The 24,365-nt window shown below is 44.8% G+C and overlaps 1 protein-coding gene across 3 annotated transcripts in view; it reads left to right on the top strand.

The window, feature by feature from the left end:
• The first annotated feature begins 731 nt into the window (after positions 1–731).
• The window catches only part of FAM184B (family with sequence similarity 184 member B), a 115,592-nt gene continuing 91,958 nt past the window's right edge, over positions 732–24,365 (top strand). For 2 of the 3 annotated variants that reach the window (XM_051841992.2, XM_070068089.1), the window contains exon 1: positions 942–1,234. In XM_051841992.2, coding sequence (XP_051697952.2) covers positions 1,088–1,234 — 147 coding nt within the window. In that variant the 5' untranslated portion in view covers positions 942–1,087. Of the gene's footprint in view, positions 1,235–24,365 lie in introns of all 3 variants that reach the window. The other variant, XM_070068090.1, reaches the window with a different exon arrangement.

Genomic DNA, 24,365 nt, shown 5'->3' with positions numbered 1-24,365 from the left:
AAAGAAATCTAGCCCACTATACCCTCCCCTCCCCAAACAAACTAAAACAGAACCAGCTGAGAATCCAAACACCTAACAGGATGCTGGCTCCAGTGGGCCCAAGCCAGACCAGTAATGTGGATTGGACGTCACCTCACTTTCACTCGACTTAGACCGTCAGCTCCATCTGTTATGTTACTCAGGCCTCCAGCCTGTTTGCTTCCTCCTTCCCGACGGACACCTGCCATCCTCCTTTCTACCTCTGATGACTTTTTCTCTGGATTCTTACTGCTCCCTGCACTACGCTCTCTGCCTTCTTGTCCCAGATTTCGGTCACCTGCTCCCCTCTCAGCCCTCTGTTGGAGAATCTCTGGGAGTCCTCCAGCAGCGTCCAGGCTCCTCGCTAGGATGAGGGAAGGCGGACTCCCACTCCCAGGCACGCCGTGGGCTCCCGCAGCTCTGGCGCTGGCCCACACTGCGCCTGGGACCCCGGAACTCCTCGCATCCTGTTGACTAGCTCTACGCAGCGACCCCCACTTCCGCCTTCCGCCTCACACTTTGAGGCTCCGTTCGTGGTGCTGGCTCCTTTGCCGGCAGTCCCCAGTATCCCCCTGCACACCACGAGGGGACCTTCCTTGACCACTCCAGCTGCCCGAAACCAGGTCGCCTTTCTTCCTTGGCCTGCGATGCCCACATCAGGCAGTCTGGAGCCTTGCACCACGCACGTGTCCACAAGCACTAAGCGCGGCCAACACCTCCCCCGCCCGCACGGCTGGGAGCTCCTCGCCAAGGAAGCTCTTCCCTTGCAGGCGAAACCCGCACCTGTCCTAGCGCGGCGCGCGGATCGCGATCCGCTCGTGCAAGGCGCTGGCGCCTAGCTGCAGGGTGCGGGTGCCCGCAGAGCCAGCTGGCAGGAGAGCGAGCTCGAGAGAAGGGAGGGTGGACACCTCCGACAAGCAGAAGCCACGCGGCGGTGCTGGCGGCGGGACTGCAGTGCCATCTTCCCCCGAGAAAGCCCACACGCTCACACGCCCGCGCACGCACGTGCACACACGGTGGGCAGGGAGAACACAAGCGAGAGCCTCTGAGTGCTGGGCGCGTTTTACTGATGGCTTCTGCCCTCAACAGCAAAATTCACCCGCCCGGGACTTCCCCAGGCTCCAAAGCCGACTCTAGCTGTGGCCCCGGCTGGAGAATGGACTGTGATCCCGAGATGCATGTGAAAATGTGCAAGAAGATTGCCCAGCTTACCAAGGTAAGGCGGGGCGCTGCGGGCTGGCGAGCGCGCCTGGGGTCTCGGAGCTGGGGAGGGAGTGCAGACGCGCCTCCCCAGTAGATTCGGGCATGATCCGGGCAGAAACTTTGCCTTGGAGTCCAACCGGGAAAGGAAGTCGTCCTAAAGCTGGGTGTCTTGACCTTTCTGAGGCACAATTCTAAAGCAGCAGAGACGAGACACGGGATCCTTGCCAAGGAAACTCCCGCAGCCTGCTTGCTGAGCAGGTGGTCTTTGCTTTTTACTAGGCGGGAATGTGAGTCGTGTTTGCGTGTGTCTGTGTCTGTGTCTGTGTTGTGTTTTCCTTTACCTGCTTTTCCCTAGGTGGGAATGTGATTCGTGTTTTTGCTTGTGTGTGTGTGTGTGTGTGGTGGTGTGGTGGTGTGGTGGTGGTTTCCTTTACCAGCTCTGCTCCAGGGATCGTGCCTGGAATGTTGTGATTTCATTCAACGCCATACTTCACAGTTGGGGAGGTCATGTGGACTCTATTTAAACACTTAATTCGTTTATTCCTCCATTGTACAAATATTTGAGTCATTTATTGAGTGCCAGCAGCTCGCAGTGGCAGGCTACTCAACCTGGAAGGCAGCCCAAGGGACTTACTATCTAACTAGGTGCAGTTGTGTGTAGGACCATCAGTGGAGAAGAGCACAATTCACCGTGTAATTATGGGACTAGAAAAGACCTTGAGAGGTCAGCCAGCCCTTTGCTCTCCCTCTTCCTAGGGCCCTGGCTACACCGCCCAGACTGTGCCTTCCTCTTAAGGTCCAGTAGGAAGAACCACCAGTGCTCTTTGTTAACCCTCTGCAGCTTCCCAATTAGGAAGCTCCTTGTCATTGTTCCCTCCTGTGTCTTGTCTGTAGGAGAGCATCCTCCTTGTCTTCTACGCATAAGGTTTCAAATGGAGGAATTTAATGATTTGCTTTGGGGTTTCCTGTCTGTCTCATAAAAAACTCCAGATACCAGTCCTGCCAATGGGAGGTCAGGTTCAGGTTCTGGTTCTGTCCAACAAGTGTATAGAATATACTGTTTCTTCACTGTCTCCCTGTCACTTCCCACCTTCACTGTTGTGTGTGTGTGTGTGTGTGTGTGTGTGTGTGTGTGTGTGAAGGGGAAGGATCACAGGCATTCCTGCTTCCCCTTCCCTCCCTATTTGCCAGAGGAATAAAACACAGAGGCTTGCAATTGAACACTAAGAGCTGCCTTCTGCCTATCTCATTAACTTCTCCACATGCTTTGCATATGAGGCTGTCTCCAAACCATGATCTCTTAGCCAAGGGCTGAAAAAGGGACATGAAGATAACCCCTTGGATGGACACCTTGGCAAGGACAGCAGGCACTATTGATCTAACCAAGGAAAGCATTTGGCACAGTACAAGACATCTTCTCTGAAAGAATATGATATACTTTTGGAGAAATGAGAAACAAGGTTTAAAATATTGAGATAAAAATAGATATTTCCACATCATCAATTGCTAAATTAGGTCCTTCAAATGATGAGTGCTGTAGAAGCAGAAACACATGGGCAAGAACAGTTTAGGGAAGATTTTATGAAATCAATGATACTTGAATTCATTGTGAAGTTATGGAGAGCCTGCTATGTGCTAGGCAGTGTGCTGAATATCGATGGCATAAAAAATTGTGTTCTTTTTTTATTTGACAGGTAGAGTTATAGACAGTGAGAGAGAGAGAGAGAGAGAGAGAAAGATCTTCCTTCCGTTGGTTCACTCCCCAAATGGCCACTACAGCCAGTGCTGTGCCGATCCAAAGCCAGGAGCCAGGTGCTTCCTCCTGATCTCCCATGTGGTGCAGGGGCCCAAGCACTTGGGCCATCCTCCACTGCCCTCCCAGGCCACAGCAGAGAGCTGGACTGGAAGAGGAGCAACCAGAACTAGAACCGGCGCCCATATGGGATGCCAGCACCATAGGCGGAGGATTAACCAAGTGAGCCACGGCGCCAGCCCCAGCATAAAAAATTTGTAAGACATGGCACTTACCCTGTGATATAACAAAAACAGATGATTTCAATATAATGTGGTAATCATTCCACTCATTAACATTAATACAGCACCTATTAGGTGCCAAGCAGTGAAAATACAGTAACATAGAAGGCAAACATGTTCCCTGACACATAGTTGAAAGTGTTTCTTAAAATATATCCTGCATTAGAAATAAAAGTTGGTTCTTATCATGTGATACCTCTCCTTGCCATTTTTCATGCCTAGTACTGAAATTAGAAATTTTTAATATTTTTTAAACATTTATCTTTTAGGAATTTATATTTGTTGTTTTGTTTGTTTTTATTTACTTGAAAGGCGGAGTGACAGGGGAGAGAGATCTTTTTTTTTCTCTTAAGACTGTTTTATTTATTTATTTGAAAGGCAGAATGACAGAGAGAGTGAGTGAGATCTTCCATCCACTGTTTCACTCTCCAGATGGCCACAACAGCTGGAGCTGGGCATATCTGAAGCCAGGATCCAGGAGCTACTGCTGGGTCTCCCACATGGGTGCATGGTCTCTAGCACTTAGGCCATTTTCTGCTGCTTTCCCAGGCACATTAGCAGGGAATGGGACTGGAATTGGAGCAGCTGAGACTCAAACTCATGCCCATGCGGATGCCGGTACCACAAGCAGCCGTTAAGCCTATTATGCCACAGCACCAGCACCAGAAATTTTTTATATTGATATTGATGCGTCAACTTTATTTTAGCTACTGTTTGTACCTCACACATTTTCTATATATTTTTAATTTATGTATTTTATTTTATTTGTATCTTTTACATGTGAATTTAACCTGTGTGCATTTAATGTGATTACTAACATATTTGGGCTTATCATTCCATTATATTTTGTATTTTTCACTTACTATTCTTTCTCCTTCCTTTCACTCTATTTTTTTTTTTTGCCTTCTATTAAATTAGGAAGGTGACCTATATTACATTGTTTTAGGCTTTCTTTCTACAAAATATCTTGACATACTTTACCCATTTCCCATCTTGTCACTACTGCCTAGAGTTTTTCATGTTAAAATTTCAAAATAGTTTTTATAGTTAAAAGTTAATTAAATTCACTGATATCAGCTTCTCTGATCACGTTTTTCCTAAATCCAAAGAATTCTAATTGAGTTCACTTTTCTTTTGCCTGAAGTATATCCTATAATATTTCTTTATATAGAGATCTTAGTGAGAAAGTGAATTCGTTGTATATTTGAAAATGTCTATTTTGCTGTGACTGTTGAATGATACCTTGGGTATAAAATCCTAGTAAATAGTTATTTTCCCACAGCTCACTGTTAGAGTCTCCATTGTTTTTGGCTGCTAATTGTTGCTGGTTAAAAATTCTGCCAGTCTAGTTTTTATTCCTTTGTAAACAATTTGCCTTTTCTCTGTGATAGCATTTCAGGGTTTTTGTTTATTTTTAATGTTTAGCAATTTCACTAGTATTGCCTTAGTTTAACTTTTATCTTCTGCAAAAATAGGAGAGTACTTTCTGTTAAGGACTTGTGTGCTTCTTTAATTCTGGAAGGTTATCAGTGATTTTCTTGTAAATGCTGTTCCTGACCATTGCCTCCATTCTCTTTGCTGGAACTGCCATTAGGTGAATGGGAAAGCATTTCCATTTATATCCATTTATATAAAAAAGTTGTTTTTATTTTTTTTTGACTGTTGGATTTTGGTGAATCCCCAAATCCTGTCGTCCTATTTGCCAGTCTTGTAAATAATTTATCTAGTCCAGAATTGTCACTGCCTGCTAAGTATTAGAATTTTTTTGTTTTTGTTTTTTTTTTGTTTTTTTTTTTTGTTTTTTTTTGACAGGCAGAGTGGACAGTGAGAGAGAGAGAGACAGAGAGAAAGGTCTTTCTTTGCCGTTGGTTCACCCTCCAATGGCCGCTGCGGCCAGCGCGCTGCAACCAGCGCACTGCGCCGATCCGATGGCAGGAGCCAGGTACTTCTCCTGGTCTCCCATGGGGTGCAGGGCCCAAGGATTTGGGCCATCCTCCACTGCACTCCCTGGCCACAGCAGAGAGCTGGCCTGGAAGAGGGGCAACCAGGACAGAATCCGGCGCCCCGACTGGGACTAGAACCTGGTGTGCCGGCACCGCAAGGCGGAGGATTAGCCTAGTGAGCCACGGCGCCGGCCAGTATTAGAATTTAAACAATTATATTTTCATTTCTAAGATTGCTCTTCCTTTTTCCTTTCTGCCCCATTTTGGATAATAATTTCTGGATTAGTTTTTATAGTCTTATTAAGATATAATTTACATATTTACCCATTTTAAGTGTGCAATTCAATATTTTTTAGTAAATTTACAGAATCATAGAACAATAACCATAATCCAGACATAGGACAATTCTATCACCAAAAAAAAAAAAAACTTGTTCCCTGTGTCCATTTGTAGTCAGTCCTTCTTCTACTCCAAACTCTAGGCAACAATTAATCTACTTTTTAAAAATATTTAAATCTATTTGTTTAAGAGGGAGAAAAGGTGAGCGAGTGCTCCCATCTACTGGTTGGTTCACTCCCCAAGTGCCTGCTATGGCCTCTGTGTGGGACTGAAGCCAGAAGGCCAGAAACTCAATCTGTGTCCCACATGGGTAACAGGAATCCAATCACTTCTGCCTCCTAAGTCAGTATTAGCAAGAAGCTGGCGTCTGGAGTGGAGCCAGGTACCAAATTTAGACACTCCAATATGGGATGTGGACTTCTTACACACTGGGTCAACATCCACACCAAGCTTTCAGTCCTGAAGGCATCAGGCAAGTTTTTCCCAACCCAGTTCTTTTGCCTGTCTAATTCTCTCTATTTTTGCATCCTCCTGGAAATCTCTATCTGATTTTTTTTTTCTTTTAAAACTCTCTCTATATTACCTCATCCCCAGGAGAGGTGAAATCTCTCATACCCAGGGATTCCCCAATCCCAATGTTGAAAGAGGAATGAAATGTCTTGCCCAAATACAAGTCTTAATGAAGACCCTTTTTTTATTAAAACAAGAAAATGAGTTGGAGAGTGTGTGTTCCTCTCCAGGAACCATCTCTTGAACTAAAGGCTTACTCTGAACAACCAGATCGCAAGTAAAGAAGTGTGTACCCATGACACTGCCTCTCATCTAGAGCAGTTAAAGCAAATGTGCCCAGCAGATGAGCAGACTTAATGCCAGAAGCCATCAAGCTCAAGGTATGAGGAGTAAAATAATCCTAGGACTCTCTGTCACTGGTGTTTCAGATCTCTGTAAGTCTGTCCAAATACCTTCAATATCAAAACTGAGTCAAGTGCCTGCAACTTCTGCATGTCAGTAATACCTTACTTTGCATACACTGCAAAGCCTGTAACACACATGCTGGCCTTTTGTGTGCACAGCAGTTCTGCCTTGTGATGAAGGAAGCACCAGCTCTAATGGAGAGAGGGAGAATCTGAGACATAGATGTAGGAGGAGTGAGCATTCTTGTCACATATCACTTTCATATATATTGACAGAGCTAGGACACCAGATCCCAGATGTCACTTTTGTATATATTAACACGCAGATTTAGGACATCTAGAACCCAGTGTGGGATGCATATATATGGGAGCAGGAAGCTATGTTTCTTCGTTGTTCATCCTTATGTTTTCATTGCCTCTCTCCATCATCTTCACTGTTTTTTCCCATGCAAGAGGGAATATATAAAACTGATTAGCAAGTTTAGGTACAGAAGCTGGCCTTTTGAGCCCTTGTCTCTTCTTTCAAAGATTTCTTTATTTATTTGAAAGGTAGAATTAGAGAGAGAGATTCCATCCACTGGTTCACTCCCCAGGGATTACACTGGCCAGGGCTGGGCCAGGCTGAAGCCAGGAGCCAGGAGCTTCATCTGGGTCTCCCTTATGGGTGGCAGGGGTCAAAGTACTTGGGCCATCCTCCACTGCTTTCCCAGGTGCATTAACAGGGAACTGTATTGGATGTGGAGCAGCTGGGACACAAACCAAAGCCCATATGGGATGCTAGGGTAACAGGTGACAGCTTAATCCACTACACCACAATGTTGGCCCAATATCCAATATTAATCTTATTCATAATGAAGTGACATTTAGGAGGGAGCCAGCATTGTGGCACATCAGGTTAAGTCACTTGTGATGCCAGCATCCCGAATCAGAGTGCTGGTTCAAATCCTGGCTGTTCCACTTCCAATTCAGCTCCCTGCTAATGCACCTGGGAAGGCAGCAGATGACGGGCTGGCTGCTTGGGCCTTGTCACCTATATGGGAGACCCAAATGGAGTTCCTGGACAACTGGAGAGCTATTGAACCATGTGGGAGTGAAATTTGGAATGTTCTTTCTCTGGAATCCATTCAGAGAGGCCTTTTTTGAACTTCCAGTTCAAAGAGGCCAAGTTTCTCATCTGTAATTGGGAGAGAAATTTCCTCCTTGGGATTAATTGTGAGGTTTCACTCACAAATGAAATGCAAGTGAAGTGTCAGGTATAACCCAGTCCTAGGCAGATCTGAAGATTGACAAATGTTCATTTCCATTCCCTTCTCAAGTAGGAGGAACCACAGAAGATCAAAGACTGCTGCCAAGCCATCACACCAGTATCCTGGAACAAAGCCAGCCCGTCTGTGGGATTGAGAGGTCAGGCATTATTGCAAGGCACAGGGAGGGATGGCTGTGTGAGAGGAGTCATCAACAATAGACTGCCACTTGAGCCCTGTGTTGTCATGGCTTAAAGGTGTGGAAGTTTTATTCCACCCACTGACTCCATTCACTTCTCTGAAAATACCCTCCTGCTTGAAGGAACTTGTTTGGGGACAGCTGTTTAAGCATTTCCATTCCAGATTGCTTTAGAACTCAAGGTTTGAAAACTACAGATCTGTCTTAACAAGCCCTTTCTGTTGGAATCTTTCAATTTAACCTTGTGATTAGTGTTGTAAAGACAGTGCTCACTCTCTCACATATACACACACTCTCTCTCACACTCTCTCTGTCTCTCTCTCGCACTGATCTTTGCATCATTCCATAAAACAATATGAAGTATACTTTTGAGTGTCCTTGAACCCTGCTAAGATGCCTTGACTTCTGCATAGCTATTCTGATTTCTTGACTTTTTCTCAGCCTTCCTCGAAGCCTTTCTCCACATAGCAGCCAATGTGATCTTAAAACTGAATCAAAGTGTCAGGCACTGCTGGTGGAATAGAAATGGTATAGCTACTTTGGGAAACAGTCTGAAAATTCCTCAAATGGTTAAACGGAGAGTTATCAAGTGAGCAGCAATTCTGCTCCTAGGTGTATACCCAGAAGAAACGAAAGCCTTTGTCTACACAAAAATTTGTCATGAATGTTCATAAAAACATTATTCATTATAGCCAGAAAATAGATGCAAATGAAATGTCCATCAACTACAGAATGTACAAATAAGAGGGGTGAAATAAATGGAAGGGGGTCATAACCAAGGGATAAAGAGGTTTTTTGGGGGGGGATAATGAGAATAAAGTTGATTTCCCATATGGGTAATAGGGCCCCCAGCACTTGAGCCATCACTGCTGCCATCAGGGTCTGCATTAGCAGGAAGCTGGGGTCAGGAGCAGAACCTGGCCTTGAATCCAGGTACTCCAATATGGGACATGGACATTCAAAGTGTCATGTTAACCACTGTGTCAAATGCCCATTCAGTATGATTACATTTTTAAATTCTTGGAAAAAACAATCAAAAGTAAAATGTTTCGTTATACATGAGAGTTATATAAAATTCAAGTTTAGTTCCACTAATAAAGTTTATCAGAGCACATTCACAAATTGTCTAGGATGGGTTTTATGCTAAAAAGGCAGATATGAGTAGTTGTGATAGACATTGACTAAACCTAAAATAATTATTATCTTTTCCTTAACCGAAAAGGTTTGAAAATCCCCAATATAAAGCACATAAAGGAACCTCATTCACTAATCTTTTATGTGAAGCTCAGTTTTAATTCTTTGGGAATGACCTGTGATTGGCATTCTTTTATTTTTTGTATAAACTACACCAATGGTTATTGTAATTTTTAATTTATTATCCAAGCCAGGGCACTTTGAGAATGAAAGGGTGTACCAGCCCTATCTAGGGCACTGAAAAATAGGCATAAGCAGAGGTTGTTCTATCTTGATCCAAATGTCAGGACACCCAAGATATAATGCTTACAAATTTTTTCCCAGTTTGGTGTATTTCAAGTGGAGAATGAGAATCTAAAATACTTGTAAAACATCTGATGTTAGAATCTTTCTTATTTATTTGAAAAGTAGAGTTAACAAGAAGGAGAGATAGACAGATCTTCCATCCACTGATTCACTCCCCAAAATAGCCACAACAGTCAGGGTTGTGCCATGCCAAAGCCGGTAGCCAGGAGCTTCTTCCAGGTCTCTCATATGGGTGCAGGGGCACAAGCACTTGGGCCAGCTTCTATTGTATTTCCAGGTGCACCAGCAGGGAGCTGGATTGGAAGTAGAGCATATGGGATTTGAACTGGTGCTCACATGGGATGCTGGCACTGCAGGGTGTGGCTTAACCTGCTGTGCCACAGTGCCAGCCCCCCAAGTTTTTAAAAAGGATTTCTTAGCAACTTCCTTCCAAAGCATTTAATCTAGTTTTCATAGAAACATGCAAAAAGTTCGTGGAGAATTAGTATTATGAAAAATTAAGCATGGTTTTCAAAAATTTGCATCAAAATAAACTTACCTTTTACTTTCATTTTCCATTAACTCTTTGTAATATGATCATGGAATTAAATTGTTATGTGATTAAATTATATGATTGCAATAACATGCAATTGGCATACACAAGTGGTAGTGTGAGCAGACAAAGAATGAGGAAGATGGATTACTTTATACACATGTTGGTTGAACAGAGACAGATAAAAATAATTTCTACTAATATAACAAAAACTTACGTATACTTTCGCTATGCTACCAGGAAAGCACTATGAAAAATCTAAGGAATCTAAGAAGTTCCCTTGAGATAGCCCTCATTGAAGGTCATTTTAGTTGATACTAGCTTGTCATTGTCATAATCAGTATTGGTTTTTTTTACTCTATTCCTGTGCACTTGCCAGATTATTACTTTGAAGATTCCTGTGACTGGAATCACCTTTGCTGCACATATATTCCAATTAAAGAATATCAGAAAGATTGGAAGAGAGCAACTGAGAGAGAGAAATATTTAGTGACTAAGAATAGTCCAATACACAGATTGTGCTGAGGTTAACTACAACGTTTGACATTTTAAAAGGCATATATTACAATTTCCTTCCCCCATAATCTGAACATTGAGGCAGTTCTGTAGGAGAAACACTCTTACACAGTAGAGACACGATGTTGTAACTACTTTCAAACTACGCTGACATAATTGCAGCCCAGGCTGTCAGTTCACATTCTGACTATTTAGAGGGCCTGTTTAAAGTTACTCACTATATTCTGAGCCTTCAGGTGAAGGTGATGTACCTGGGAAATGCTCCCAGGAAGCTCAAGGTATCAGAGAAGCAAGTGCTTCTCTTACAGTCATCAAGTAGAAACAGTAGCACACCAGCCAGTCTTTCTGGGACAAGACATTGTTTCTGGTTCCCAAAGAAGCCTTGTTCTTAACTGTGGGGTCTTCAGGACACAAAGAAGAAAAACCTAACTTTTGAATATTTGATATCATCATAAGGAAAAGCCATGTTTCCAGCCGTGTGAGGTCCAATGAGCATTAAGCAAACTTTTCTAAAAGGATGGGCCACATTCTGCTTGTTGAATCCCAACCAGCCACCATATAGCTTTAACTCTTGAACTTCTTTTCAAATTCTAATATTTTGAACTGCAAACCCAAGAAATTGTTTAGTCAACTAACAACAGATGCTGGCAAGTATGTGGGGAAAAAGGGACACTAATTCACTGTTGGTGGGAATGCAAACTGGTTAAGCCACTATGGAAGTCAGTTTGGAGATTCCTCAGAAACCTGAATATATCCCTCCCATACAACCCAGCCATCCCACTCCTTGGAATTTACCCAAAGGAAATTAAATTGGCAAATAAAAGAGCTGTCTGCACCTCAATGTTATTGAGGCTCAATTCATAATAGCTAAGACATGGAATCAACCTAAATGCCCATCAACAGAAGACTGGATAAAGAAATTATGGGATATGTACTCTGTAGAATACTATACAGCAGTAAAAGAAAAATGAAATCCGGTCATTTGCAACAAAATGGAGGAATCTGGAACACATCATGCTGAGTGAAATAAGCCAGTCCCAAAGGGACAAATATCATATGTTCTCCCTGATCAGTGACAACTCACTGAGCACCAAAAGGAAACCTGTTGAAGTGAAATGGACACTATGAGAAACAATGACTTGATCAGCCCTTGTCCTGACTGTTGAGGAACAACTTACTATTTTATTCCCTTTAGTATTTTTTTGTTCTGCTTAATACCATTGGTTGAACTCTTTAATCAACACAAAATTATTCCTAGGTGTTTAAATTTAACTGAAAAGTGATCCCTGTTAAATATAAGAGTGGGAATAAGAGAGGGAAGAGATGTACAGTTTGGCACATGCTCAATCGGATTTACCCCTAATGGTAGAGTTAGAAACATGCCAGGGGATTCCAATTCAATCCAATCAAGGTGGCATGTACCAATGCCATCTCACTAGTCAAAGTGATCAGTTTCAGTTCATAATTGATCACAATGATAGGATAAAGTATCAAAGGGAACACATAAACAAGACTAGTGTCTGCTAATACTAACTGATAGAATTAAAGAGGAGAGAACAATCCAACATGGGAAGCGGGATACACAGCAGACTCCTAGAATGGCAGATGTCCTAAACAGCACTCTGGCCTCAGAATCAGCCCTTAAGGCATTCGGAACTGGCTAAAAAGCCCATGAGAGTTTCTCAGGCATGGAAAGCCAAGACACTGTGGCCAAAAAAAAAAAAAAAAAAGACCTAAATGAAAGATCTCTGTGTGTGAGATTCCAGCAGAAAGAATAGGCCATCAAAGGAGATACCTTTCTCTGAAGGGAGGAGAGAACTTTCACTTTGACTATGGCCATGTCTAAATAGTTGGTGAACTCAAAAGGCTTCCATAGCCTTGGCAGCTCATGACAAGAGCTTCGGGTGATTACTGACGTCATAAATAAGAGTGTTAATTGTTAAATCAACAACAGGAATCACTGTGCACTTACTCCCCATGTAGAATCTCTGTCCTGAATGTAATGTACTATGTGAATTAACGGTAAAACTACTAAGACAGTATTCTATACTTTGTGTGTCTGTGTGGGTGCAAACTGTTGAAATCTTTACTTAGTAAATACTAAGTAGATCTTCTGTATATAAAGATAACTGAAAATGAATCTTGATGAAGAATGGGATGGAGAGGGAATGGGAGATGGGATGGTTGCGGGTGGGAGGGAGTTTATGGGGGGGAAAGCTGCTAGATTATAAAAGTTATACTTTGGAAATTTATATTTATTAAATAAAAGTTTAAAAAAAAAAGAAAGATCAATGAGGGAGCTGGCACTGTGGCATAGCAGGTAACAATTGCTGCCTGCAGTGCCAGCATCCTATATAGGTACCAAGTTCAAGTCCCGGCTGCTCCACTTCTGATCCAACTCTCTGCTATGGCCTGGAAAAACAGTAGAAGATGGCCCAGGTACTTGGGCCCTAATGCCCACATGGGAGACCCAGAAGAAGCTCGGTTCCTGGCTTCGGATCAGCCCAGCTCCAACCACTGCGGCCATTTGGGGAGTGAACCAGCAGATGGAAGACATTCTCTCTCCCTCTCTCTCCCTCTCTCTCCCTCTCTCTCCCTCTCTCTCTCTCTGCCTCTGCCTCTCTGTAAGTCTGCCTTTACATAAATAAATAAATCTCTTTAAAAGTTCTGACTTCCTACCTAACACTTATCTTTAAAAGATTTATTTATTTATTTTAAAGTCAGAGTTACACAGAGAGTGGAGAGGCAGAGAGAGAGAGAGAGGTTTTCCATCCTATGGTTCGCTCCCCAATTGGCTGCAACAGCCAGAGCTGTGCCAATCCGAATCCTGGAGCCAGGAGCCAGGAGCTTCTTCCAGGTCTCTCATGCCGGCGTAGGGGCCCAAGGACTTGAACCATCTTCTACTGCTTTTCCAGGCCATAGCAGAGGGCTAGATCAGAAGTGGAGCAGCCGGGATTGGAACCAGCACCCATATGGGATGCCGGCGCTTCAGGCTAGGGCGTTAACCCGTTGCGCCACAGCGCCAGCCCCGAAATTGTTTAGTCTTTAATTCCTTCCTACTAATTGTGCACTTGATGGATGCTTCCTTTTCTTGATGGTCTTTAGAAGACCAAAAATGGTCCCTCAAAAAGTATTCATGTCAAATCCTTGGCAACTCTGATAGCTACCTTATGTGGAAAAGGGTAATTGGGGACGTGATTAAGTTAAGCATGTGGGGATGAGATTGTCTTGTGTTACTAGTGAGAATGCTAAATTCAATGACAAAATGTCCTTGTGTTACTGGAGAAGCAAAGGGTCCTTGTCTTTGTGCAAGAAAGAATTCAGGCATGAGACAGAGAGTAGTGGAAAGCAAAATAGCAAGGTTTATTAGGGTAGGGACATCCGTAAGAACATCTAGACAGAACCTGAGAGAGAGTGCCAAGTTTACATTTATGCTGGGGTTTTTAAGGGGATGGGTCTTGCCTACCCTCACCCTCTCCTTCTCCTCCTCCCAAACAAAGGACTTGTTTGATGTAAATATGAAAAATTCCTTTCTGAGTTTTCCCCCTGAAGTTATCAGACAGGGGAAGCCTGGCTGGCATCGCCCTGCTTCAGAGGAAGGATGATTATCGGGTAGAAGGGGCAGGACCTCATGGAAGGTCATCAGGATCTGGGCAGGACGTTTGAAGTGCAGATACTGGGCTGTACCTGGAAGGTTATCAGGATGACTTTGAGATGTGGATGCTGAGCCTAGATGTCAATTGCTTAGGCCTTTGTCACACACATATAAGGTCATTTCTGACTTCCTACCTAACACTTATAGGAGATACAGAAGAGAAAGGCCATATGAGGACAAAGGCAGAGACAGGAGTGATGCAGCCACAAGCCAAGAAACACCTGGAAGTGGAACAGGCATAAAATAGATTGTCTCTATGAGCCTCAAAGGGAGTCTCTTCAGTCACTTTGAATTTGAACTGCCAGCCTCCAGAACTGTGGGAATTACAGTTCTGTTGCTTGAAATCACCCAGTGTATGATGACTTGCTATAGCAGTAACAGGAAGTGAATATACTCACTTTTTTATCACAGCATCCTTTGTACCATCACCAAAACCTTCATCTTTCTCAGAACCCTGAGAAGGTTTCCTCTGACATCAGAATCAACCAGTTAATGAAAATTCAGACCAGTGAATTAAAATCTTTCGGTGGGGTTCAGGCAGCTCGGCATTTAAAAACTCCATTGTGATTGTGACCTGAGACTCTAAAACCATTACAACTTTTCATTGTCCTCTTACCTCTTCCCAGTCTTACCCTGACAGCAGAGAGATTGTACATCTGCTAGAAGCTCTTTAGGCCAGAGCTGCTCAAATGTCAGTGTTAAAACAAACATCACATGTTCGTTTTGTATGTGGAAGTTTTAAAAAGTTCATCTGAACTTAGAGTAGTGATTACTAAAGACTGAGAAGTTTGGGAGAAAGGGCTATGGAAGGAGATTGGATAATAGGTACCAAAATAGTTCAATAAAAGTGAAAGTTTGCCGGCGCTGCGGCTCACTAGGCTAATCTTCCGCTTTGCGGCGCCGGCACACCGGGTTCTAGTCCCGGTAGGGGCACCGGATTCTGTCCCGGTTGCCCCTCTTCCAGGCCAGCTCTCTGCTGTGGCCAGGGAGTGCAGTGGAGGATGGCCCAAGTGCTTGGGCCCTGTACCCCATGGGAGACCAGGAGAAGTACCTGGCTCCTGCCATCGGATCAGCTCAGTGGGCCGGCCGCAGCGCACCGGCCGCGGCGGCCATTGGAGGGTGAACCAATGGCAAAAGGAAGACCTTTCTCTCTGTCTCTCTCTCTCACTGTCCACTCTGCCTGTCAAAAAAATAAATAAATAAAAACGAAAAAAAAAGAAAAAAAAATGAAAGTTTCTAGTGTTTCATGGCACAAGGGGGCATCTGTACTTCACAATGATGTGTTCCATACTATGTGAAGATTTCAGATGAAGAGCTTATAGGTCCGTAATGGTTTTTAAAATATAAGGAAATGCAAATACTAATTATGCCAATTTCTTGATTTGAAGAATGTGTACATGTTTTGAAATATTGCACTATATCAGATAATATGTATTATTTTTTATTTTATTTTTTTATTTATTTGAGATGTAGAGTTACAGACAGTGAGAGGGAAAGACAAAGAGAAAGGTCTTCCTTCTGTTGGTTCACTCCCCAAATAGCTGCAACGGCTGGAGCTGCCCCGGTCCAAAGCCAGGAGCCAGGTGCCTCTTCTTGGTTTCCCATGTGGGTGCAGGGGCCCAAGGACTTGGGCCATCTTCTACTGCTTTCCCAGGCCACACAGAGAGCCAGATTGGAAGAAGAGCAGCTGGGACTAGAACTGGTGCTCATATGGGATGCCAGCGCCGCAGGCGGAGGATTAATCTACTGTGCCACAGTGCCAGCCACATGTATTTTAAAGATTTATTTATGTATTTGAAAGGCAGAGTGACAGAGAATGGGGAAGAGAGAGACAGAGAAAGAGAGATCTATGTGCTAGTTCATCTGCCAAGTTGCTACACCAACCAAGGCTGGTCCAGGCCACAACCAGGAGTCAGAAATTCCATCAGAGTCTCCCACATGGGTGGCAGGGGCCCAAGTACTTAGGCTATCATTTGCTACCTTGCCAGGAACATCAGCAGGAACGTAAATCAGAAGCAGAGCAGCTGGGACCTGAACTGGAACTCAGATCCGGGACAACAGTGTTGCAGGCAGCTCAATCTGTTTTACCACAATGCCAATAACTATACATTAATTTTTTTTAAAGCTATATTAGACACAAATGTCTGAACCCCATCTGCAGCATTTCTGTAGGCCATGGGTGAGACCTAAGAATGTACATTTTAAACAAGCTCCTGAGGCCAGCACTGTGGCATAGTGAGTAAAGCCACCACCTGCAGGGCCAGGATCCCATATGGGCGCCGGTTCGAGTCCCAGCAGCTCCACTTCCAAACCAGCTCTCTACTATGGCATAGCAAAGCAGTAGAAGATGGCCCAAGTCCTTGGGCCTCTGCACCTGCATGGGAGACCTGGAAGAAGCTCCTGGCTCCTGGCTTCGGATTGGCACAGTTCCAGCCATTGTGGCCATCTGGGGAGTGAACCAGCAGATGGAAGACCTCTCTCTACCTCTCTCTCTCTCTCTCTCTCTCTCTTTCTGCCTCTCCTTCTCTTGGTGTAACTCTGACTTTCAAGTAAATAAATAACCTTTTAAAAAAACAAGCTCCTAAGTGGTACTGCCCACTGTGTTTCGGTTAGCAAGTTTTTGGCTTGAATTCCCAATAGCTTTTAGCATACTGCCCTGCTCTCAGTATTCTTCAATAGTATGAGTTATATTACTATTAACTGTTAAACCCTTGAGGACAGGGATCTCATCTGATAACATATTTTTAGCACCTCCAGTAATGCCACAGGGCACAAGAGACAAATTAAAAGGTGAGTACATTAGCTAAACTCCAGTCTGTAAGCAATGCTGAGTCATCACTGGTAGCCAGAACATCACTGTAAATGCCAGAAAGTGCAAAACCAGCAGAGCCCCCCCCCCTTAAGGAGGGAAGGCAAGTGCTTCAATGAGCTGTTGTCCAGTTAGAGGTGTAATTTACAAGGCCTTACTGAGGAATGAGAGATGACCAGTACAGTGCTCTGGGGCAGAGGGTCATGTCTGATTAACTACAGGCTTCTGATTTGGTGATTGAATATGCAGTCGGAGGCCAGAGCTGAATTGCTCCAGGCAGTCAAAGGAAGATTAATCTGTCTTTCGGACAGTTCTTCTCTATCTTTCTCCTCCTGTATGTTTGGCCTCTTAAACAGGCATTGACCTATTTGCAGGAGTCAGATGTTAGCATGTTTAGTTACCCACCTGTCTTGCTCTGATTTTGTACTCTGATGATAATTTTGTTCTGATCAGAATGTCAGAAACATTTATAGGTAAATAGCATATATAGATAGCTGTTCATGGGAAGAGAGGCAGCATAAGGCCTGATGGCTTCATGTTTGGAAAACAAAGAATTTCTAGGTTAGTAAACCCGAACCAGCTCCAGGGAAGTGAAACAGAGCCTATTTCTGGTTTTTGTTCAATTTTCTGCCAGGGGAATCTGCCCTTGAAAATCATGCCCCTCCAGCATCTGCTATTCCCTGCACTTGCAACCTCATTAATGGCGTTTTCTCCAAGACCCAGAAATAGCAAAATCCATTAAAAGGCTTATCATTAAATACAATACAGCTCTTTATGTGGGAGAAGGATGGCTTCTGAGTAAGAGTCCATTAGGGCTGTGGGCTGGAAAAAATGGGTCAGCTTTCTTTTAAAGGAGAAATTAATACAGCAGGCAAAAGCCAGCAATACTGCCGACATTCATCTTGCAAGGCTTTTCCTCTTTGTGCTGCCAAAATGTATCCATCCGGACTTGCAATATATTCCTGTCCTTAGGACCCTGGAGCAGGGCCCATTTATCCTGAAGAATATCGAATTATCTGGCAACAGCCTAAATAAATATACGGGAGGAGATTAGAACTGAGTATAGGATAGATTTTCTGTGTGTGTGTGTGTGTGTGTGTGAGAGAGAGAGAGAGAGAGAGAGAGAGGTGCAGGAGCTGAGTGCAATCGAAGCCAGAGCTCAGGCAAGCAAAACTAACCTGTAATGCATTCACTAACCTCTCTCCCTTTGGGACTCCTAATGTCAATTCCATGACATTGTTGAGTCCATAAGGTGGTATTGTTAGGTGTGGAATAGTTGGGGGTTCTGGCCTTTCATACCCCCAGAAAGAAGAGATGAAATAAGGAGACGGAGATCGACATCAACAGAGACAAGTTGCTTTATTGGAAGCAAGGAGGTTGGCAACAGTGTGTTCTTGTGAAGCGACTGCTCACCAGGCGCTTTTAGAACTCAGGTTTTTATCCGGTTAAGGAAGGAATTTGCCACTACCAGGGGAGGGGTACAAGGCAGCTGGCGGAAAAGTGGGGTCTCTCTGAAGCCTCAGGGAACTTTCCTCTTATGTTTCTTTTTTTCAAAAAAAAGATTTATTTATTTATTTGAAAGTCAGAGTTAGAGAGAGGAGAGGCAGAGAGAGAAAGGTCTTCCATCCGCTGGTTCATTCCCCAGATGGCCGCAAAGGCTGGAGCTGCGCCAATCTGAAGCCAGGAGCCAGGAGCTTCTTCCGGGTCTCCCACACGGGTGCAGGGGCCCAAGGACTTGGGCCATCTTCTGTTGCTTTCTTGGGCCATCTTCTATTGCTTTCCCAGGCCATAGCAGAGAGCCGGATCAGAAGAGGAGCAGCCAGGACAAGAATGGGCATCCCATATCACCGGCGCTTCAGGCCAGGGCATTAACCCACTGCACCACAGCACCGGCCACTTCTTATATGTTTCATAGCTGCCCTGTACAGCTTATCTGCTTTCCTATTTGCATTGCAAGGAGTTGAAAATGGTCTGGTTGGCACCAAGGATCTTGAAGAAAGGGAGGAATTGGGGTGGGGTGAAAAGGGAGGAGGGGAAAGATGCAACATGTCTTTTAGATATCCCAAGGAAGAGTGAGCCAGAGAACCTTGTTTCGAGTGTTGGGGGTCAGAGCACAAAAGGGCTGTCCAGTGTCCAGTCTCCTGTTTGTGAATTAGGCAAACTAAAGCACCAGGCATGGAGGCACCTTAGTAGCTGGGCTTTACAAGCAGGGGACAAGCTAGCACTGAACAAAATGGGAGCTGGGAAATGAACTTCCCATTGAGGGTAGTAAGGGATGCAGGGTCTGAAAAGCACAGAAAATGCAAGAAAGAATCAGGCACATGTCTGTAGTGGAGAACTGCGTAGATCAAGGCAGTGAGAGGTATCAGAAGGAGAAATGACTCAGAAGTTGGAGGACCTGTTACCAGTGAATGCTGGGGTTCTTGTCTTCACACAAGAAAGAATTCAGGCATGAGACAGAGAGTAGTGGAAAGTAAAATAGCAAGGTTTATTAGGGAAGGGACATCTGTAAGAATGGATGGGCACCTCTCCAGACAGAACCAGAGAGAGTGCCCAGTCGCTCAGACTGGGGGAGAGCAGGTTTACATGGTTGAGTGAAGAGAGTACACCTGGGCAGGCCCGGCGGGCGGCTCAGCAGAGAGGCAGAGGGCTGAGCGCACAGTCTGGTTTGAGGCTGGGGGTTTTTAAGGGGATGGGTCTTGCCTCCCCACCTCTGCTCCTCTTGAGACAAAGGACTTTTTGATATAAATACAAAAAATTGCCGGCGCTGCGGCTCAGTAGGCTAATCCTCCGCCTTGCGGCACCGGCACATCGGGTTCTAGTCCCGGTCGGGGCACCGGATTCTGTCCCGGTTGCCCCTCTTCCAGGCCAGCTCTCTGCTGTGGCCTGGAAGTTCAGTGGAGGATGGTCCAAGACCTTGGGCCCTGCACCCACATGGAAGACCAGGAGAAGCACCTGGCTCCTGCCTTCGGATCAGCGCGGTGCGCTAGCCGCAGTGCGCCGGCCGCAGCGGCCATTGGAGAGTGAACCAATGGTAAAAAGGAAGACCTTTCTCTCTGTCTCTCTCTCTCTCACTGTCCACTCTGCCTGTCAAAAATAAAAAATAAAAAATAAATAAATAAATACAAAAAATTCCTATCTGAGATTTCCCCCTGAAGTTATCAGACAGGAGGAAGCCTGGCTGGCGTTGCCCTGGTTAGAGGAAGGATGGCCGGGACCCCCTGGAAGATTGGTAAGATGTTTGAGGTGCAGATACTGGGCTGCCCCTGGAAGGTTATCAGGCAAAAGGGGCGGGGACCCCCACCTGGCAGGTTATCGGGTAGGAGGGGCAGGGCAGGATGTAGATAAGGTTATTGAGATGACTTTGAGATGCATATGCTGGACATAGACGTCTTCTCTTTAGGCCTTTGTCACACACACATAAGCTCATATCTGACTTCCTACCTAACAGAACTGCTAGTGGGAAGTAGGTACTGTGTCCAAATCCCATGCTAGCAATGTCACTGTAGAGAAGTCGTGGGGTTCTTGTCTTTATGCAAAAAAGAATTCAGGTGTGAGACAGAGAACAAAGTAATAATGATGTAGGCAGGCAGATAGGATAAAAATGATTAGATTTGTGAGCTCAAAGACCACACCTTCACCACAACACCTGTGTGATCTCCTGCCCTCACCTGACCACACTTGTATGCCACCTGCCAATCAGACTAACTAACCAATCCCCTTTGGAAGTGGACAAAAGGCCTGGAGCGTGGGGCACTGCTCTGGATCCCCTTGTTGCTCTGTGCCTTTGGGGCACCTGTGCTCTCAAACTTCACTTCGCTGCTCCTGCTAAGCTGCTTGTAGCTGCTCATAACCAAATGCTTGCTGCACATGGCTCCTGGCCTGCTCTCTGCTCAGTATGGCCCCAGCTCAATTTCCAGACTTCTTTTCCTCCCTTAGCGCTCTCACTCTCCAATGCATTTCTCTCACTGAATAAAATCTTTATAAAAAAAAAAATCACCATGCTACCTGGTCTATTTGAGCCAGTATTGAGAATTCTTCTCTGAATTCATGGCAAGAACCCACACCCTTATTGATATGAGAAATATTGATATCGGTTTCAATAAGGTTTTACTGGGGATAGGGCATATGTCAGAACAGAAGGGATAGAGAGAGAATGGCCAGTCACTCCGACTGGGAGAAATTGAGGTTACATGAACAGAGAGAATACACCTGGGCAGGCCGGGAGGAAGGCTCCCCAGAGAGCTGAGCATGAAGTCTTTGTTTAGACTGAGGCTTATAAAGGAAAAGGGGTCCAGGTTTTCCTTCCCCTCCTCCTCCTCCTGTAGGACAAAGGGTCCACAGAGAGTAAATGAGCAAATTCCTCCCCAGATTTGGGGATCCCTCTCAATGGGCAAAGGAGCTTCCCCCAGGGCATCTGTGGAGGCTTTATTGCCCCATGTTATCAGGTCAGGTAACCCATTTGGTCCTGAGGAGAGAGAATTCTCCTGGGAGCTATCCTTGGGGGAAGGGCTGGGACTGCCTAGAAGGTTATCAGAGTCTGGGCAGGACTTTGACATGTAAAATGCTGGCTTTTGGGGCTACTACAGATGTGCAGGTTTCTTCTGGCCTCTCTCACACACATAGGCTAATTTCTAACCTCCTACCCAACAGTAGGATATGGACAGGAATACTCAACTTTGCAGGAGGAGGAGTTGGATGAGTGCCAGGTTGTTAGTAAACAACATGGAGAATTTAATGACTTTGTGAGACATTCAAAGAGGAGACGTCTTATTGACGATTTGAAATTTAGTTGTTCCAGTTTGGGTATTTGCATATGCAGTGAATATAGGCTTATTCTTTTCTACCTCTCCAACCCCATAAGCAAACTGACTTCCTCATCCCTTTCATATTGAGCTCCTCTGTGAGACTTGCTTTAGACTGTGGAACATTAAGGGATGTGAGCATAGACCCTTTGCGATTTGGTGATTTGTGTGATTTGGTGATTGCCATGAGAAGAGCAAGTGCTGGGTGTTCACTGCCCTGTAGCCTGACCCTAACAGAGCCAGACCCAAATCCAGCCCAGAGCCTAAAGCCAAGCTTGGATATGTGAACACTAGGGAAAATACATACAGCCAAGCCCAGCCTAGATCAGCTCAACCACTATTAATCTGTGTGAAAATAAGTGGTTCTTAACTGTAGGTCGTTGAGTTTTGGAGGCAGTTTGTTATGTGGCATACTTGTAAGCAGTTGCTGACAAGTGCAACAGGTCTGGAATTCAGAAAATATGTCTAGACTAGAGATTCAATTTTAGGAATTATCTCAAGGGGAATGGTTTGTTAATTTATTCATAGACTGATTCACTTCACAAATATTTTGTGCAGACTCTGTACTGGCTACTTCCATTCATCAGTAGTATGAAGCAGATTGTCTAAGATCCTCATGGAAATATTATTGGAAGCTTTCCCAGAGAATCTGTGGAGTAAGCGAAGAAGGCTATCAGAAACAGGACCTTGGGGATTGCTAGTCCATGCAAAAGAACCTTGAGAGATGACAGGGGAAGGAGGTGTTTCAGAGGGAGACAGTCTGGAGACAGTGCAGAGGGGTGTAGTGAGTTGGTCATTGGTGACCTTGGTGTCCCTAGAGCAGTTGGCCAGGATTGGGAGAGCCTGTTCCTGAGAGCCAGGTACTGACATGTTGTTTCAGCCTGCTCAGGATGCCTTAACAGAATACCACAGACTGCATGGCTCAACAACAGACATTTCTTTTTCACAATTCTGGAGGCTGGAAGTCCAAAATCATGGTGTCAGCAGGGTTGATCTCTGGTGCCATGAATGTCTCTTCCTGACTTGCAAACAGTTGCTTTCTTGCCGTGTCCTCATCTAGCCTTTCCTCTGTGCACACAGTGGAGAAAGTGGTATCTCTTCTTATAATTCATCAGGCCTTTAGGATTAGCACCCAAACACTGTAACTTTATTTAATCATAATTACCTCCTAATGTCCTTATCTCCAAATACAATCACATGGCGGTTAGGGCTTCAACATATAAATTTGGGGAGAGGGGTACAATAAAGTCCATGACACCATGAGAGACTCAATTCTGGTACCTTCTTTACCACTGGCTAGATAATGTTCTGTGTCTAGGGCTCCTTGTTCTTATCTAATATTCAGAATGCCCGCCTTGCTTCCTTGGCTTGTGGTTGCTATGAGGAGAAAGAGAAATAAAAATCCTTGTTTCTCTACACCAGGACAACAATCAAGGTTTACTCTATTGATTGCAAAAGGGATCCTCATTAATCACTGCCCTCAAATTCCTTCCTCTCTCCCTGCAAGTCCTGGTGTGGCACCTGCTTCTGTACCCGCCTTTCATACCTCCTTGTTGCTGCTCCTGGTCCTTCTCCCTGCTTCCTCTTGGGAAGAGGGGCTCCAGTGCTCCCCTACCCATTGCTGCTGATGTTCCTGCAAGTCACCTCGCTCAGCTCACCTAAAAGGAGAAACGTTTCTTCCCTCTGGCTTTCTGCTCTCCTGTTGAAGGCCCTAGGGTGCCATCCCAGGCTTTCAGTTTCCTTGCGGCCCCTCTTCAGGAGAAACCAACTATTTTTCTATGAGGTTTCCCAGAAACTGAGTCAGACAACACATAAGGGCTGCAAACCCCAAGCTCCCTTTGTGCTGTCAGGCAACCAGGGTTCCAGATGGTTTAAGGCAGGCTATCTCAATCTGGGCACTACTGACATTTTAGGCTAAATAATTCTTTCTTTGTTGAGGGCTCTGTCCTGTAGTAGTCTCCCAGCCTTGACCCTCTGGATGCCAGTAGCCTTTCCCTAGTTATAGCAACCAAAACTGTCTGCACATATTGCAAAATTTCTCCTAGCTTGGGGAAAAGCAAATCAACTCTTCAGAACCACTAATTTGGGATGATATCTTCATCCATTCAGGTGGAAGCAACCTTTGGCATTAACTTTGAATACTCTTCATTTCACTAAGGCAGGATTCTCTTGGAAGTCTCAGAATCCTATGGAGAGAGGTCATTTCTTCCAGGAAGCCTGGCAGGTTCTTAAGGAAATTTGCAGCACTGTGCTGACTCTTGCTGCTGAGTCAAGTTTCTGAGGGGAACCCAGAGATTAGGGTCCCATTTTCTCAGACATCATTTAAGATTCTAAGTATTCCGAAAATTGAAAGGGACAATTCACATATAACCAGCAATACCTAGTAATGTTACATACCTAATAATGTTGCATACCTAGAGAGAGAAAGAGAGAGAGAGAGAGAAGAAGAAGGAGGAGGAGGAGGAGGGGAGGGGGAGGGGTAGGGAGGGGAGGAGGAGGAGAAAAGAAGAAGGAGGGGGGGAGGAGGAGGAGGGGAGGGGGAGGGGGAGAAGGAGAAAAGAAGAAGGGGGGAGGGGGAGGAGGGGAAGGGGAGGGGGAGGAGGAGAAAAGAAGAAGGAGGAGGGGGGAGGAGGAGGAGGGGAGGAGGAGAAAAG

The sequence above is a fragment of the Oryctolagus cuniculus genome, chromosome 2, assembly GCF_964237555.1.
Source record: "Oryctolagus cuniculus chromosome 2, mOryCun1.1, whole genome shotgun sequence".
Lineage (NCBI taxonomy): Eukaryota > Metazoa > Chordata > Mammalia > Lagomorpha > Leporidae > Oryctolagus > Oryctolagus cuniculus.
This window is presented reverse-complemented; position numbering and strand designations above follow the sequence as displayed.